Source organism: Cuculus canorus, chromosome 5 (assembly GCF_017976375.1).
Source record: "Cuculus canorus isolate bCucCan1 chromosome 5, bCucCan1.pri, whole genome shotgun sequence".
Lineage (NCBI taxonomy): Eukaryota > Metazoa > Chordata > Aves > Cuculiformes > Cuculidae > Cuculus > Cuculus canorus.
In genome coordinates, this window is record NC_071405.1 from 39,567,629 (window position 1) to 39,584,806 (window position 17,178).

Consider the following 17,178-nt stretch of genomic DNA (forward strand, 5'->3'; position numbering starts at 1 on the left):
TGAAAGATAAATGCATTCTTGAGATTTGACAGATGACAATCTTTTTGTTGGTCCAATAACCTATATGCTTTGGATCTAAAAAAATAATTTTCATTTTTTACTTTTTCTAGCTTTGCATGAAATTGTTTGCATCTTCTCCAATATTCACTCAAGCAACTCAAAACATTAGAAAAAGATTTCAAGTGCTTCCCACTCAGCAAAAATATCTTTGCAACCTATTTGGCGAAGCCCTTTCTTCAACTGCAAAAGACTTCACACTTGTGCATTTAAAAAACCTTAGAAGTTTAAAACTGCAGGCAAAGTTAAGGAATCTAATGTATCTCTGCTAATTTTTCCAGTATGTTTTGCTCCTTTTTATCTAGCCCCCTTCCATTCTCACTGTACTGTAATTTATTGTAAGGTCAAAGAAGTATTAAAATAACTGCTGACACTTCAAGTACAGCACTTTATTATATTTTGTGCAGTAATACACACAGGCTCTTTGTCAATGCCAAATAATGGATTGGTTTATGCACTGCATGTGCCACTCAGTGATGGTAGAAAAGGATCTGAATTTACCAAAAGGAAGAACTGCAGAAAGGCTTCACGGAAAAGCAAGAACTGGAAATTACAGTTCCTGGTATTCTGCAGTACTTGTTGCCATATACAATGGACTACCAAAAAACTTGCTGGAATACTAGTATTATATATTTACTTCTATTCTTGAGAAGCCATTCACACTTTACATGTCCCAATCACTATTTTTTTAAATTATCATTCAACGCAGTCAGGCGGGTATACAGTGTTCCTGTGCTGTAAAAAGGTTCTTGCTTGGGTAGAAGATACTAACTCTTCTTTGAGGTAAGTTTCTAGACTTCTAGGCTAAACCCATTGCCCTATTAGAATCACCATTAAAAGGGTATTGGATTTAAAGCGAGTGAGGTTCAAATCATCAAGCTCAAACAATAGACTTCTTCACTTACCTTAGAGCCAGGTTTTGTATCAACAGCAGATGTAGTCACTGCAGTGGACGATTCACTGACCATGCTTGAAGGTCTTTGGTTTATCTGTTGCTTGGACATAGATGAATTCTGTCTAGAAAACAAACAAAACCAGACACTCTAAAGTACATTGTTTGAAACAGTCAACTTTGCCTTTTTATATTTAAGATTTTCAGTAAGCAAATGAATGACAGGCTAGTCAAACATTTCCCATGTACTTGCAACTTCCTTTGCACCACCCCTATTATTTTGATTTCTGGTATTTCTCAAGCAGATGCTGCCAGTGAAATCTGATGATTGGTATTTTCCAATGTATCAGGAGGAAGAAACCTGCCAAACTCTCGGCAAATGCAACAGAATCAAGATGTAATAAAAAGCACTCAGAATACATAAGGCTAATGCAGAGAAATCAAACTGCACCCAATTCACAGGCTTGGCTGCAAACATGTGAAAAAGCCAGTACAGGAGAGGGAAGGATAGAGTCAGCACTTCGCAATAACAGGCTTCTCATTTAAAATCAAAGTGAGACTAGCTTATTGTTAGATCCTTCACTAACTTAATTCTAGATCTCTGAATCTGCCCAGAATATGATTCATAGTACAACATGAGCTATTGAAATACTTTTAAAGTGAAATGGTGCAACTGACGACAAATATTGTTAGAAATAAATAACTTCGGAGTCATACTAAGATTCAATCTTGATAGCTGGCTCAGATACAGACACCCACGTAAAGCACAGATGAGATCAATCCTACCATAAGGACCTGTTCAACAAGTAAGAATTCAGTACAGCTGCCCAGATGAAGGAGTGCGAGGGTAAACAGAAAGTCAAAATCTTGTGGAATGTCATATGCAGGTTGTAAAGAGAAGCTGCAGCAGCCAAGCTCAACACCAACTTGTTAATTAAACACACAGGTGGTATTTTCAGAAATCATTAACAACATTTGCCCCATCCCTGGAGGTGTTCAAGGCCAGGTTGGATGGGGCCTTGGGCAGCCTGATTTAGTGGGATGTCCCTGCCCATGGCAGGGGGGTTGGGACTAGATGAACTTTAAGGTCCCTTCAACCCTAACTATTATATGATTCTATGAAAATAGTTTATCAAATTTCATTTTTGGAACCAGCAGCAATACAGTCACATCAGAAAAAAAAAAAAAAGCAAACCAAAACAAACTATTAACAATAAGTCACTGAAGCCTTTTTTTTTTAAAAAAAAAAAAAAAAAAGACATGATGGACAAACATACCAAACATTACTGTTGCTACCACTGAAATTCAGTCTAATTCTGAATGCAACAGAGAACAGAGTAACTCTGAGCAGTTATCACTCACAAGAACAGAGAAGAAAAGTTTGTGATCGTAGTGATCGACACAGTGGTTGCCACTATTGCTCCTCCACAGTTACCACCTGACCAATTATCTGTCCAAAAGCTTCCATAGTTGATTCCATGTCAAAGAAAGCACACTTTTCCATTTGCAACCACATAATTTCAATCAAGCTTGCAAGGAAGTAACACAACACTTATCCCATTTCCTTTGTGCCTTGCTTATCTGGTATAAATCCCTTGGTTTTGGCTTTTATACAAAAAAGGTCCAAGATACGAGAAAAAAATACAATAAGTCCCTGAAATTCCTGACCAGACTTTAATGCAGGAGAGCTTCATCACATCAGTTTGAGTCAATTTGCCCTACCTCTTATGGACCAGGTACCCTACTTCAGCATTGAAACAGCTTTAGGAATATCCAGTTTCAGCAAAGAGGAGATTAAGACACTTCCCGTATAGTTTAGTCAGGCAGCATTACATATAGTGCTGCCATACATATATATATATATATATACACGTTGATCAGCCAGTTTTATTATCTGCTTTTGACTCTGTTCTCACTTGTTCTCTTTACACTCTACAAACTTTCAAAACATGTAGAAAATGCAGACTTACGATGTACCTGCTTTTTACTTGCAAAACCATCTTACTTGGCTTTTTCTAAAATTTACTTACCAAAAAGGTTCTACTTCCCTGCTTGAGGCAAGCAAACAAGAGAGCAGGTGTTTCAAAGAGGGAGAGACATGACAGTCTTCTACATTGCCTCCTCCAAATGAATCTAAATTAGTAGATTCTACACCATTAAGAAGGCGACTAGAAACAAGTCCCAACAGTATGAAAACAAAACATATCCAAGGAAAATGTTTGGCCTTAGAAGAAACATATTTTCTCTTCTTCCCTTGAGGTTTAGATTCTTTACAGTATCCACACCATAAACCATTCAATTTTATACGTTAGGACAGTTGTACAACAGGTTATTTTCCTGATACTCACTGAAGTGAGGAGAGAGGAAAAGAGGAGATGGAGGGAAGAGGAGAGAGCATGTGACATACATATTCAGAATATTTGTAGGGTTTTCAGACTACAGATAATCTGATTAGTATATATTTATTCACATCATAGAGTAACTATTTCAGAAAGAGCTAACTTACTCAGAAAAGACAAAAACAAAAAATAAAATTTAAGTTTCAACATATTTGAATTAATTTTTCCAAAAGCAACAACCAATCTCAGACTGAGCAGATTTTCACTATTCCACATGACATGACTTCACGGTAGGTTAAACCTACTGCAGCTTAAAACATAAGTATATATATGTAAGCTTTATACATTTAACAAGGCCATCACTATCAGAAAATCATAATGCAATATAGAACAATAAATGTATAATTTCTAAGGATTTATAATATGGACACTCAGCAATTCCTCTTTCACTTGCTACTGAAAATAATCACTGCCAATAAATCTAGTTTTCCTTTTCTATTAGTACCAAGATTAATGATGAACTTTAACTGGGAAAAGAAATTCACAATGAGAAAAATGTCCTTTAAAAATGCGAGGTCGTTGCCATGTGGAAGAACTTGCATAGTCAGCAAAAGAGGCAGTAAATCAACCAAAAGAGAAAATACATTATTATTCTCCTAAACAGTCTGTGGCAGTGAACACAGGTGATCCAAACTGTCTGTGAGACATAGCAGAAACCACCAAACAATACTGAAAATCAGCTGAAGTACTCATAAATTGTATTTCAAGGATAAAATACATTTGCATGAAATCAGAACACAATAAAACTGATGTATTCAGGTTCCTTAAGAGCTAATTAATATTCTCAGTCTGCTTTTTAAAAGCAAATAAACATATTCAGAATATGCATAATTACCTGAAACATCCCAGCATGCTAATGTAGTTAACACTGTCCTAATTGTGTTTACAGATTAATCTTTAAAAATAAGTGACTACAGAGTTAACTCTGTGTATTCAGAAACACTAGTTCAGAATCACTATTGGCAAAGATGTTTGATAATATCTATTATTTAAGACATTCCATTCCGTCTTCATACTGCAGGTTTTTGTCTGTTTTCAGGATAATTTTCTCACTGCTTCCCCCAGGTGTGTGCATACACACAAAGAATTGCTGTATTCACATTCAGAGCTCCAGTCCCTTATAAATCTTTTTAAAATACTTGAAAATAACATGCTTACAGAGTATCTCCTGTCAACCAACTCCCTGCTCTACCTAAACAGTGCTAGTATGACTACAGAAATCACATTTACCAGCTAAAAGAATTACATAGCCAATATTTGGTTTATTAAAAAACCACTGAAAACAAAACCAAAAAAATATTGCACCAGTAGCCCATATTAAAAATGCAATACTCACAAGAGACAACATTCCTTCGCTCTAAAGGGTCATAAAGATTAGTCGAGTTAGAGGATCCACATTCATACCAGAAACTTAAAAAGTTTATTTTGTTAGAACCAAATATGACACAATAACATCATCTCAATCCAGTTTTAATAAATCTCCCATTCAGCTAAATAAAAAATCTTCTGTCGTAGTATTTCTATACATGTAAATATAGAAGATGTTTATTTTGAGGCTGTTTCGGTTTCCTCCTTTCTCTCCACCGAGATTTTTGCTGCTATAGTAACCAAATGCAATAGACATTGCAATAATAGACCTCCCCAGAGGTGACAGGCAGGCTTTATCAGTTGCATAAAAAACAGGCAAAAAAGAGGATAACCCTTATTGGATTAAGCACATAATACTTCTACATCTATATTGAAGTTTTATCTTTTTTAACTTAAAAGTACTATCTCTCCTTTTGCAAACGTACTACTACTACAAATATATTGTACAGTTTCTAACACCCAACTATCAATGTTTAGCAACAGATACCATTAGATACATGGCTGTAAGCGTTGGCTTCTTTTTCTCTGTATACAACTATTTAAAGAACTGTTATTTAAAGACAGATAAAAGAAATCTAAACATTACATACACCTATCCTAAGTTATTCCACCACAGATTTTCAGAGAAATGTGCTTATATGGTCAAACTACGTCTAATACCTGGCTGGCAGCCTTATCATTAATATTCATTTTCCCACTAGTTGTTTAGGAGAGGTCCTCTTTGGGATTAAGGGTTCATTAAAAACACAAAAGTAAATCACAAAAATTAAGAGACAATTGTGAAATGGAAGGAGGCTACCAGAGGGATTTTCCACACAGCCAAACTGTTCACATTATTTAGAGGTGACCTGAAAACTGTGAGGTGACCAGGCCAATAGAGTACAAAATTATTCAGAACACTGAAATGCTGACAGAAACAGACAGAAAAATAATCTTTGCATATAAGTAAACATGCAATAAGATGGAAAACTGAATTCAGCATCAACATCAAAAAACTCTTTCAAAGGAGGAAGAAATTAAAAACATACAAGGTAGGGATTTGACAGTGGTCTCAGCTAAGAATGGGTTAGGACATAATGAATTATTAATCAGTGCTTTTCGAAAAATCTAAATAAGAACAACTTTAGGAAGAAGGAACAGCATAAGGATCAAAAGACAATGTCATTTAAAAGTCACAAGTTGCAGGTAATACTCTCTGTTTTTATCCTCCAGTTACAGTGGAGCTCAAGAAATCAGATTTTAGCTTAAAAAGCAAGACTGATGTGATATTGTTTAAAAGGGGAAATGCCTTGGGAAAAGACTAGTGAAAGACAGTCTCAGCCTTCTATGAAAGTATCTAGTAGCTCTCATTTAATCCAATGAAACCAAGGCATCTACCTCATACTGACTCATAACCAAGCTAGGATTACACCATTCATTGACATCATCTTCCAAAACTTAATTTCAAAACTTCTTGCCAGAACATTGTTTCCTGGATGAGAAATGGCCAGAGTTGTCTGTACATTCATAATTTCTAGATTACTGTAAATTACTTTTCTGATGTTTAATGTATACTTTTAATAGATACCTTTGTTACAGCCTGAACAAGTTTGTGCTTATGTCTCCCTGCTAGCTCCCAGTCAACATCTGATGACAATTTAGGGTTTTGGCCCTAATCTGAAATTAAAATCAACTCATAAGTAATAAATCAAGTCACAACAACACTGAAGAACAAATTGCCATTTATGAAACTCTTAAAAGTGCTACCACTTCAGATGGGATTCTTTAGCTACAGGAAAAAAATACTCTTGCTCAAAAGGATCCCACGATGGCAAATTTCCACAGACCATGTAAATCCAGAGACAAATCCAAATCTTCCTGACTGCATCTTGTTTGTGAAAGTAATTTCATCACATGATACAATCTACAACATTGATTCCAAATTAATACTTGAGCAGCAACACCAATTCCATGAAAGCCATGATGCCTGAGGGAGAACTAAAAACACAGCATAGCCCCATTGCGGTTCCTAGGCCCAAAGACAGGGAGAGGCTAACAGCTCCTTTGATTTCACCAGAGACATCCACATACGGCAACAGCGTTATTGACGGAAACTCAGATATGACTATGATGTACAGCATGTGAGTAAAATCTATGCTGCTGCATATAAGTGGTACAAAACTAAGGAAACCGGAGTATCCCACGCACCTGAAAATAACATCTTTAAAGAAATTTTAACTGACATATTAAAACCATCTAATTTTAAAAACATTCTGTAAGTACTTCAGGCCAGTAATAAAGCTTAGAAAAATGTTCTTGTAAAGACTGTCACCACAATCACGTACTCCTCTCTCTATCACTCCAGCCATTCCCTCCTATTTTAGGATAAAACCTACCTCCTAATTCTACTGCTTTTGATACAATTGCAGTGTAATTGAAGTCTACAGATGATGAATTATGCCCCTTCATCTGACTGCCCTCCAAAAAACCACCTTAATTTCTCTTCCAAAATAGTTTCTAACCATACACAAAAGATCACTAAAACCACGTGCCACCAGTAAGTTCTTTCAATTCTGCCTTTAATATTTTATCTGCTACCATGATCACAAAAACAGAAACAGCCCAGGGAAGCGTGACTAACCCAGGAAGGCACTCCGAGGAGTTCTATCCAAACATCTATTTTCACTTAAACATGTACAAATTTTCTTTATATTAAATTTGCTCAAGAGTTTACAACATATTAAATAAAAATCAATTAACAGATTGAAGTTGAAACACAGATGCACGGTGGCTGTTGCCTATACTGTCTTTGAGATTTGCTCCATTGCAAGACATGCATTCTCCTCGCTAAGTGGCTTGGGGCAGCTTGTTTGCATATTTCTATTGAGCTGAACCTCTCCCGGGCAGCAAGCCACCTGCACACCACATAACAGCAGGGGTGACCTCCAGCTCAGTAGCTGCCCCTTACTGAACCTGCTGGCCACGCTTCATACAGCTCATACAGACCCGCATCTCTAGACTGTCCAAATCCCTCTGGATGACATCCTGTCCTTCTGGAGCGTCAGCTGTACCACTTAGCTATATGTCATCTGCAAACTTACTGAGGGTGCACTCAATCTTGCTATGTCATTGATGAAAATATTAAACAGCACTGATCCCAGTACAGATCCCTGAGGGACATCACTCATCATTGATATCCACTTGGACACTGAAGCATTGACCACAACTCTCTGGATGCAACCGTTGAACTAGTTTCTTATCCACCGATGTTCTGTGCATCTGACATTTATGTAAGACAAAAGCATCATTGTTTAAGTAATCTATTTATATTGTCTGTTTGGTTTGTTGGGGGAAGTGGAGGTAGTAGTGTTTGTTAGTATTTTAAAAATTTGGTAAAGATTTTCTCTCAAGCCCTAATGTGGAACAGTGATAGAATCAAAAACATACTATCAGAAGGAAAAGTAAATTTTTTAGCATAAACCATCTCTGTAACATTTCTGAATACAACACCAGAACTGTCAAACTACTGTAGGTAAATGTGTTACTGTCTTAGATCTCTTGACAAGGGTATAAAACTACTTACTCTTCTCGCAAAATAAATTCAATATTTTCTGGAGAAACCTGTCCTGTCACAGGATGTCTAAATGTCGTGGTCTGCTGATTATGGCTGAAAGGGAAAAAAAAAAAGAAAGAAAACAAGAAAAAAGAAATTAATATTGCTAAACTCAGTAAAATATATCTATGATCTCTAAAAGGCAGAATTGTTTATACTGATGCTTTGCTGCTGCTACTTCAGAAACAAAACATATTTCTGAGGTACTTTTCAAACCAGAAGTTTTCAGCTTCCTCCCACATTCTTGTTCACTTTGCCAACAGCACACTGTACCATTTAATTATTAAACAGGTTAATGTTTTAAAATTAAACTAGCTGCAATTCATGGTTATGGAGACGCACTTGAATTTATGATTATTTCCACCAGACTGTTACCAGATTATTTAAACATAACATAGAAATAACACAACATAAATTACTGATTTGTATTTCCGTAAATTTCACAGAACAGAGCCACTAAAATAATTTCAAATGTTGCACAGTTAGAAAATGAAAATGTTTACACAATTTGTAATATTTAATGAGATCGTAGAGAGAGATTCTGTGGAAGCCACTTGTTGCATGTCTTCTTTTTCCTCTAGTATGGTATTTCTTCAATGATTTTTCTTCACACATGCAGAAGGCCGTATATAACCTTTGCTGTTCAGCTGCATGGCCCATATAAAATGACATAATTTAGTATTTCATCTGAGTTGAACTAAAATTGGGATTTTCTACCAACATTCCCCTCAGATGCTTTGCTACCCTCTGTGAAATACTGCTGTCCACTAAAGATAATTATTTCCTCTGTCTGTGTAACTGTACTCATATGATGCAAAAAAATAGAGTGAAAAGCTTAGTCCAAGATAAAGCAGTAGTCCTTTCTCCTCCCTAAAGTAGATAATTTGAATTAATGTATAGAAAACACAAGATAATTTCTGGTGAGGTTCAAACCTACTAAACCCCTCATTCTGCAGCCCTGCCCAAAGAAGTAAGCTATGAAAATCACAAAACTTGAAAGAAATAAGAAATAGAAGACCTTATTTCAGAATTAGAAATGTCATGGCTGGCAAGACGCTATGGAGCCTTAGAATTAGTGACAGCAATGGAGCAAGAGGTCACTTATTTAAGGTCCTGAACTTTCAGGGTTTAGTTAATATTATTAGGTAGCAAACATCCAAAACTAGAATTCCTATCAAATGCAGCACAATGCTAACACATTGTGAACATATGCAGAAAACAAAAATAACAAAGCCATTAAATTAATTACACATCAAAAAGCCAAAAATGAACACTTGATCCTTTTTTCCATTTTAAAGAAGATTTGGTGCTTTTCCTCTCATAATGCTCAGGAGTTTCAGGTCCCACAGATTTGACCTAGCTGTCTGGCACAGCTGGAAGTCCCGCAAAACAGAACAAGGCATAAAGAAATTTTGCAGGGTTTCAAAGTTACAAAATTTCAAAGAAGAGACTCTCTCTAAAGGACAGTTAATCAAATAGGTCGTTCACACATAACATTCAGAAGTAAATGGCTCAGGACATGCCTTTATTTTAAAAACAAAAAAACCTCACCTTTATTTAAAAAAAAAAAAAGGCAAAAAAATGCACACACCCCAACCCCTATACAATAATAACAAATAAAATTCACAACTAAACACACAAACTGTACACATGGTCCCACTTGGGCCATGAACAGCAGAGGATGTTTTCTGTGTTATCAACTTTTCACCCCTTATCCAATATACCTTGCTACAGGATGTCATACATAAGGGAGCAATATAATGAACATATTAAATGATGACAGCTTATGTCACACCAAAAGGACTTTTCCCAGCTCTGCCTATTACAAAAATTCTAGCCTTGCAGCCACTAAAAATCGGGAACAACATATTAGGCCATCAACCACCCCATAGCACCAGTGGCAGAGTTCACTCCCCAGGCTGGTGACAACTGACCTCTCCTACAGGAGTGGGTTAACAAAGCACCTCTGCAGTTTTTAGCTCCTCAGTTTTCTCACAAAATCAGAGATCAAGAGAACGTAATTCCAGTAAGCCTGCAGTGCTAAAATCTACAAAGCAACCACAATCTTTTCCTTACAAAAGGATGGAGGAGTATTGTTTTCTAAAGAAGCACTTTTACATGAGTATATATTCCAAAGAAAGGCACAGGAATTTGCAAATGTTTTCAGAAAAAATGATGAATAAACCATAACAGTAACAAACTCCACATTTGTCACACAGTCCAGTTTTAAGCTAACAGTCTCTACTTTCCAATCAGGACTGAAGCAGTCTGTTCAACCTGCGATACTTAGGGTGGGACTAAATGCAGATACACTGTTAGCTTTAAAAATGAAAGTACATTGACAGCTTTATTCCCCAGGGGCAGGTGAACTGTCAGCAAGCTCTCATCTGCAGGCTTTTAGTCACTAATAACTCCACTCTACAACCAACACTGCGAAAAAGGACTATATTCCACAAGTGCTCTAGGGTTACTTAGGAAATTAAGTTACCTATTATACCATACTAGCACTTTCACAATTTTAATTTTCCCATTAAATAAATTCACTGGGCATTCACAAAACTAATTAGTCCTCTTACTGTAATTAAAGAGCAAGTTCATTACTACTGGACTAAATACTACTTGCTAATAATAAAAGTTTCAGCTGGAAAGAAAACATTTCTTAAATATCTGAGTATGGCACTTTGAATAGTAAGAGCAGAGAAACAGAAGGATAGTTCCACCACTACATAAAATGCAGATGGTAATTTCATAGACAAGGAGAACGCAGACAAAACCAAGACTTCCTGCAAATCTGCAGCTTCAATTCTTAGGACTTAACTGGGAAGAGAGAAATGAAACCACTGCCACTAACAATTAGCTTTCCAGAACACAGTGGTTTATTTGAATTTGAAAAGCAAGAGTTTAAGTGTTTTGCCTCATAGGACTCATTAAGAATAAGTAATACTATTCAAAACAACCTATACAACAGATGGCTAATGCCTTGCAACAAGGAATTAGATAGCAGGGAGATTTTTGCCCACAATGAGAGCAGTTAAACATTGGAAGAAGTTGCCTAGCAAGACTGTGAAATCTCCATCCTTCCAAACAACCAAAACATAGCCAGTGAAGGCCCTGAGCAACAAAATTAAACTTTGTAAGTTGAATTGAAGCTGGCCTGGCCTGGCTCTGAATAAGAGAGGCTGGATCTGATGGGGTCCAGAGGTCTCTTCCAACCTCAATTATTCTGTTCCATTATGCTCCCTCCACCTTTATCTGTAAATATAATTTAATTCTTCCAATTCCTTTGAAGCTGTCCCAGTATTTCAACATATGTGTTCCAAGAATACTAGCAGTACCTTGTTTTGATTAGAAAGAGAGAAATTGTAATATTAGATAACTAGATTTAGACTGCAAATTTTTTGTTGTTGTTTTCATGCCCTTTAAACATTTGCAATAATATCTGTTTACAGAACAATGATAACAATCACTTCTCCAGGGAGAGCAACCTGGTAAACTTGTTGCAGTGAAAGTTATCTTTCCTTTCAAAGTACAACTGGCAGGGTTGTTTCCAGACACATCAGCTAATCAAGCCTCCCAATAGTTATTGGCCTGTATTTCCTCCACATAAGCAACTGCTGAATGTGCTTCTATTGTCCAGAAATCTACCATGTATAATGGGCACAATAAATGAGCCTTAATAATAGGACATGATACGCTGCTTCATGCTCCTTTTATTCTTTTTGCACTAGAAAGACTTTATACCCACAACAAAACTGGGAATGGCTTACAATGCTTCACCATGTGGATTCTGAATGGCGTGTAACTTGTATTAGTACAACACTACACATTTTAAATGCTAAGTCAACTTTTCTAATAACATTGTGAATTTGCTGTGTGATAAATTATGGCATTTTTTCCTAGCAATCATCTTTTAATTTTAAATGTTTTGTATTATTCTGATTTCATGTAATTACTAATCATTGGAACCACAAAACCAAAGCAAGTATGAAAACATTAAAAATCCAAGTAAAAGTTACATTCATGAGTATCTACCAGTACCATCATTATTAAATTATGCTATGGACTGCTAAAAGTAATTCTGAATTTCAAAGTTACAGAACACCATTTTCCAAGGCTTGCTGCGGGTTTGTAGTAGTTAAGACTCAGATATTACATAACAGAATCACAGTTCAAACATCAGTTCTTTGAAATACTGCAATACAAATCCTAACACTGCACAGCATACATACACAACAGTTACAAACATAAGAATTGAGTCACCCACTGTCTTAAACCAGCTGTACTACAGCGATTCAGAAACATTCAAGACCTTCAAGATTTAAACAGTGTTAATGAATCTGGCTGATACCAGCCACACGTGACAGCAAGCTGCTTGAGCATTTCATGTAACTTTTAAGTTGGCCCTGGGCTCAGGGGTGAGGAGTGGAATCAGATTAACCTTACTGAATGTCGTTTATGATTCTGACACCTATATCCTTGATAGCACCTTACTGCTCGCCATCAGAATGCAGCCTAAAAGATTTCTCAGGTATTGATTAAGCAAGTCTGTAAATTTAATACTGCCTATTATTTGTTTACACTAATCTAACCTGTAGTATGATGAAGCTTAATTGATTTAAATACAGGAAAACCACACAATTACAATCCAGTCTCCAATCCTATAGTATAACTGATACAGGCAGGCACTTTGGAAAAAAGCAAATTCACGCAATTTTGTTGCATGAGTTCAAAAGGGGACATAAAGCAGAAGAAACTCTAGCAGTATCAACCAAACATTTGGCCAGCGGACCATCAGTGAACATACAACTCAACATTGGTCCCAAAAATTTCATAACAGAAATGAGAGCCTTGAAGATAAAGAGGGTTGCGGATGTCCCTCTGTGATAGACAGCAACCAGCTGAGGGCCAGTATGGAAATAGATCCATACAAAACAACTAAAGAGGTTGCAGAAGAACTAAACATTGACCAAACAGCAGCTGTTTGACATTTACACCAAACTGGAAAGTCAAAAAAGCTCAAAAAATGGGTGCCATACAAGCTGAAAAATTTTTTTTTAAAAGCCATTAAAAGTATGCCCTGCACCTCTTTCGCACATCAATCCACTTCTTGATCACATTGTTCCAAAAAATGGATATTATACCACAACCAACAGAATTCCGTGCAGTGGCTGGAAGAAGGTGAAGCTCCAAAACACTTTCCCAAACCAAAGCATCAAAAGAAGGTTATGGTCACTGTTTCATGGTCAGCAAGTAGGAACACCTACTACAACATCTTGAAACCTGGCAAAATCATCACAGCAGAGAAGTATTGTCAGGAAATCAACAAAACACATCAGGTACTGCAATGTTTATGGCAGACACTGGTCAACCAAAAAGGACAAATTCTTCTCCACAACAACGCCCAACTGCACGTCTCAAGTGGCACTGCAGAAGCTGCATAAACTGGGCTACAAAACTCTACCTCACCCAGCTTACTCACCAGACCCCTGTCCCACCGATTACCATATTTTCAAGTATCTCAACAACTTCCTGCAAGAGGTTTCCCACAACCACACAGCAGTTCAAAACAACTTTGAAGAATTCATCACTTCCAGGACTCCAGAATTCTGTGCTACTGGAATAAACAGACTTGTTTCTTGTTGGCAAAAATGTGTAGATTCTAATGGTTCTTATTTCAATTAATTATTTTATTCTAAGCTGAGTTATACTGCTTTAAAGTTGATGGCTAAACCCAGCAATTATTTTTGCACCAACCTAATAGATGCAGAAACTCCAAAACCAGATACTTATGTAGAAAGCAAGTATTTTTTTTTTAATCAAGCATTCTGGGAACAACGGAGGTGGTTTTTTTTCTTTCTTTGCGTTTCCCACTCAGGGTCATTGGTGTGAAAGCAAAGCAGCAATTTAACTTTTTTCACTAATCAATTTTGTCCTACACATAAAACAGCATTTGCCATATAACCTTCCACACAAAAGAAAATTATGCAAACCTCCTGTCACTATATTACAGTAGCAGAGTTCCAGAACATACATGAAAAGCTGCTACAAACTAATCCTGACAGAAGAAAACACACCTAGAGTGACACATGACGTGATTTGTTTCTTCTGGATCTGATACACAAACTAAATTAATAAATCCATCCTCTAACAAAAGAGAAAGTGGTGATATTGCTAAGTAAAATGATTAAGACACACTGGGTAAAAGCAGCATACCCTTATATTCCAACGTCAAACATGACTTAAAGAGGTTAGTAAGGAAGCCATTCAACAAGCACCGCCATATAACCATACTATTCTTGAAGAAGCATTTAAGGGAAGCTTTACACAAAAACATTATGTATCTCAATTTTTAAGCCATAACAAAACTGGTTAAAATAAAAGAGATGTTTATATGAACAGCATCTGAATTTACCAATGGAGGCTGAACACCCTCACCAGTCCTATTTGAACATATTTTACTTTGATGCAAAGACTTACACAATAATAGATACAACGATCCACACTACTTTAAATACAAAAGCAAATACAAGTTTTCCAGCACCAAGCTTTCACCTAAATAGCAAGCCATACAGTGTAGAAAACAGAACTATTTAATACAATAGCTATGAAAACTGGATAAAACAGCTTTCAAAAACTTTATTCCTCTACCATGTAAGAGAGACAACCTCAGAACATTTTCATCAGCTTCTTAATTCTGAAGACAGTTTTCAACTTCTTAAGACAAATGCACTTATGATTTATTATTTATTGAATTTAATGTATAAATTTAAATAGTGGTTATCAAAGGGAAATACTGAAGACGGAGACCTTGCTGGGCTGCTATGTGTGCCCTCAGACAATGTGGAAACACATTGCCCTTTTCCCTTTTTCATAAAGTGGAAACATTTTATCTACAACCTATAACATGGGAATAAAATTTTAATCAAATACAGTTTTCTTACAAAATCACAAGTGTCCAGAAAGGAATTAAAGAATTATTGCTGGTATCCATCAAGTTGTCATCAGGGCTACAGACCACAATATTACACCCAATTTTGGACCTCCTCATACAGGAAAGGCATCAACAAACTGAAACAAGTTCAGTGGAGGGGCACCAACATGCTCAGGAGCACCTGCAAGGAGAGGCTGAAAGCAAGCCAGCCTTGTTCAGCCTGGAGAAATGACAGCTTCAGGGTGACCTAGCAGCAGCGTCCTGCAAGGAGGTAATCAAGAAGGGTCTTCACAGTTGTACATGACAGAAGGACAAGAAAGAGCAGGCATAAACTGAAACAAGAGAGCTTCAGATGGCATGTAAGAGAAGCCCTTTCACCTCAAAAGAAATGAAGATTTATCTTGAGGATGGTAAAGCACTGGAACAGACTACCCAGTGAGGTTTTGCAGTCTCCATCCTTCTAGGTTTGCAACACCAAAGTGGAGGAAGACCTGAGCAACCCAGTCTGACCTCACCACTGACCATGCTTTGAGCACCAAGTTGGACTAGAGACACCCCCGAAATCTCGGCTAAACTACATAAGGTTGGGTATAGTTCCTATTTCTAGGGAAAAAAAAAAAAAACACAACCAAAACCCAAAACAATCGAAGAAGTTTCGCAGAACAGATGTTGTCAACAGAAAAATGCAAAATCTCCACATCATTTAGAATGTAAAAACTCAAATTGGCATTAAAACCTGGCTTCTTCCTTCAACTTTTAACACCACCATTAATTTACTTCTTCACCAAATGATTAAATCCAAAGTCCATTCACATTCTACTAATGAATATTCCACAAAAAAAAAAAAAAAAAGAAAAAGAAAATTTATGCAGCTATGTGGTTATGTCCTTTCTATATAATAGGACACACGTTTCAATCAAACCCTTCCCTGCAGTCAAGGACATTCAAAATATGCATGGGTCTGTCTCAATCCCTCTCTAGCCCAATCTTCCAGTGCTTCACAATGCTGTTGAGGTACTGACTAATCCTACTAACCTCATCCCCTTCATACACCAGGCTAAAGAATAAACAAAGATACTTAGCATTCCGTTCGCTGAAGTACCATTCATTATGAAGAAACAACAATTCCCACAGCGCACACCTATTCTTGTGGGTTGGCTGTTTGTCTTTACTGGCATACATATTAATAAAAGTTCCTTCATTAATAACAAACTGTTCCAGCCTGTCTTGTGGTTAATTCTGAAACACTTCAAACTCTATTCATGTACAGCTTAAGCCAACAATATAAAATTACAGCACCAAAGTTATTTCCTTCTGTTTGTGTGACTCTTAACTGTTTTAAAGGTGTTTCCTCCCTTCCCAATCTCATTTAGTTCACTATGTTGGATAATTCACCTTCTCCAAATTTAAATGCATTTGTAAAATACTTTTTTTCCTAACAAATCTTAAGTATATAATGGACTACAGTACTCCAGAAAGGTACATAACACCAGGCTTTTGCTTGAGAGAAGACTAGTAATACAACATCACCTTGCCTTGAGCAATAACTATAAATTAATGGAGTCTATCAGACATTTAGAGTTGTGAGTTACACACCTAGTGACTATTTTCCTTTCGAAAGAGGCTCAGCACCTACAGCACTGAAATACTGATACATACAAAAGCCATGACATTAGCATCAGTTCTTAGAACGTTACTGTAAGTGACACACAAATCATCGCAAACCCAGAGCCAAGTTTACACTCAATTCAAACAGAAGGCCAATTAACTAGGGGCAGTAGGAGCCATTCCTGACTTCACCACCCCTCCTTCTGAGTCTCACTACCCCCTGAAGGTGGTGCAGACCAGCTGGAGAAAAAAACCCAACACATAACAGCTGCCTCTGCCATTAAATAAAATTTGAAAGATTACAGAAAGGGGTTATTTGCACTGTCAAAGA

The 17,178-nt window shown here is 36.7% G+C and overlaps 1 protein-coding gene across 6 annotated transcripts in view; it reads right to left on the reverse strand.

Moving 5' to 3' along the window:
- The window catches only part of PLEKHA7 (pleckstrin homology domain containing A7), a 189,455-nt gene that overhangs the window by 56,759 nt on the left and 115,518 nt on the right, over positions 1-17,178 (reverse strand). For all 6 annotated transcript variants that reach the window (XM_054067028.1, XM_054067031.1, XM_054067029.1 and 3 more), the window contains 2 exons: positions 8,279-8,362; positions 963-1,074 (listed from right to left, as the gene is read on the reverse strand). In XM_054067028.1, the coding sequence (XP_053923003.1) occupies positions 963-1,074; positions 8,279-8,362 (196 nt within the window). The remainder of the gene's footprint in view (positions 1-962; positions 1,075-8,278; positions 8,363-17,178) is intronic.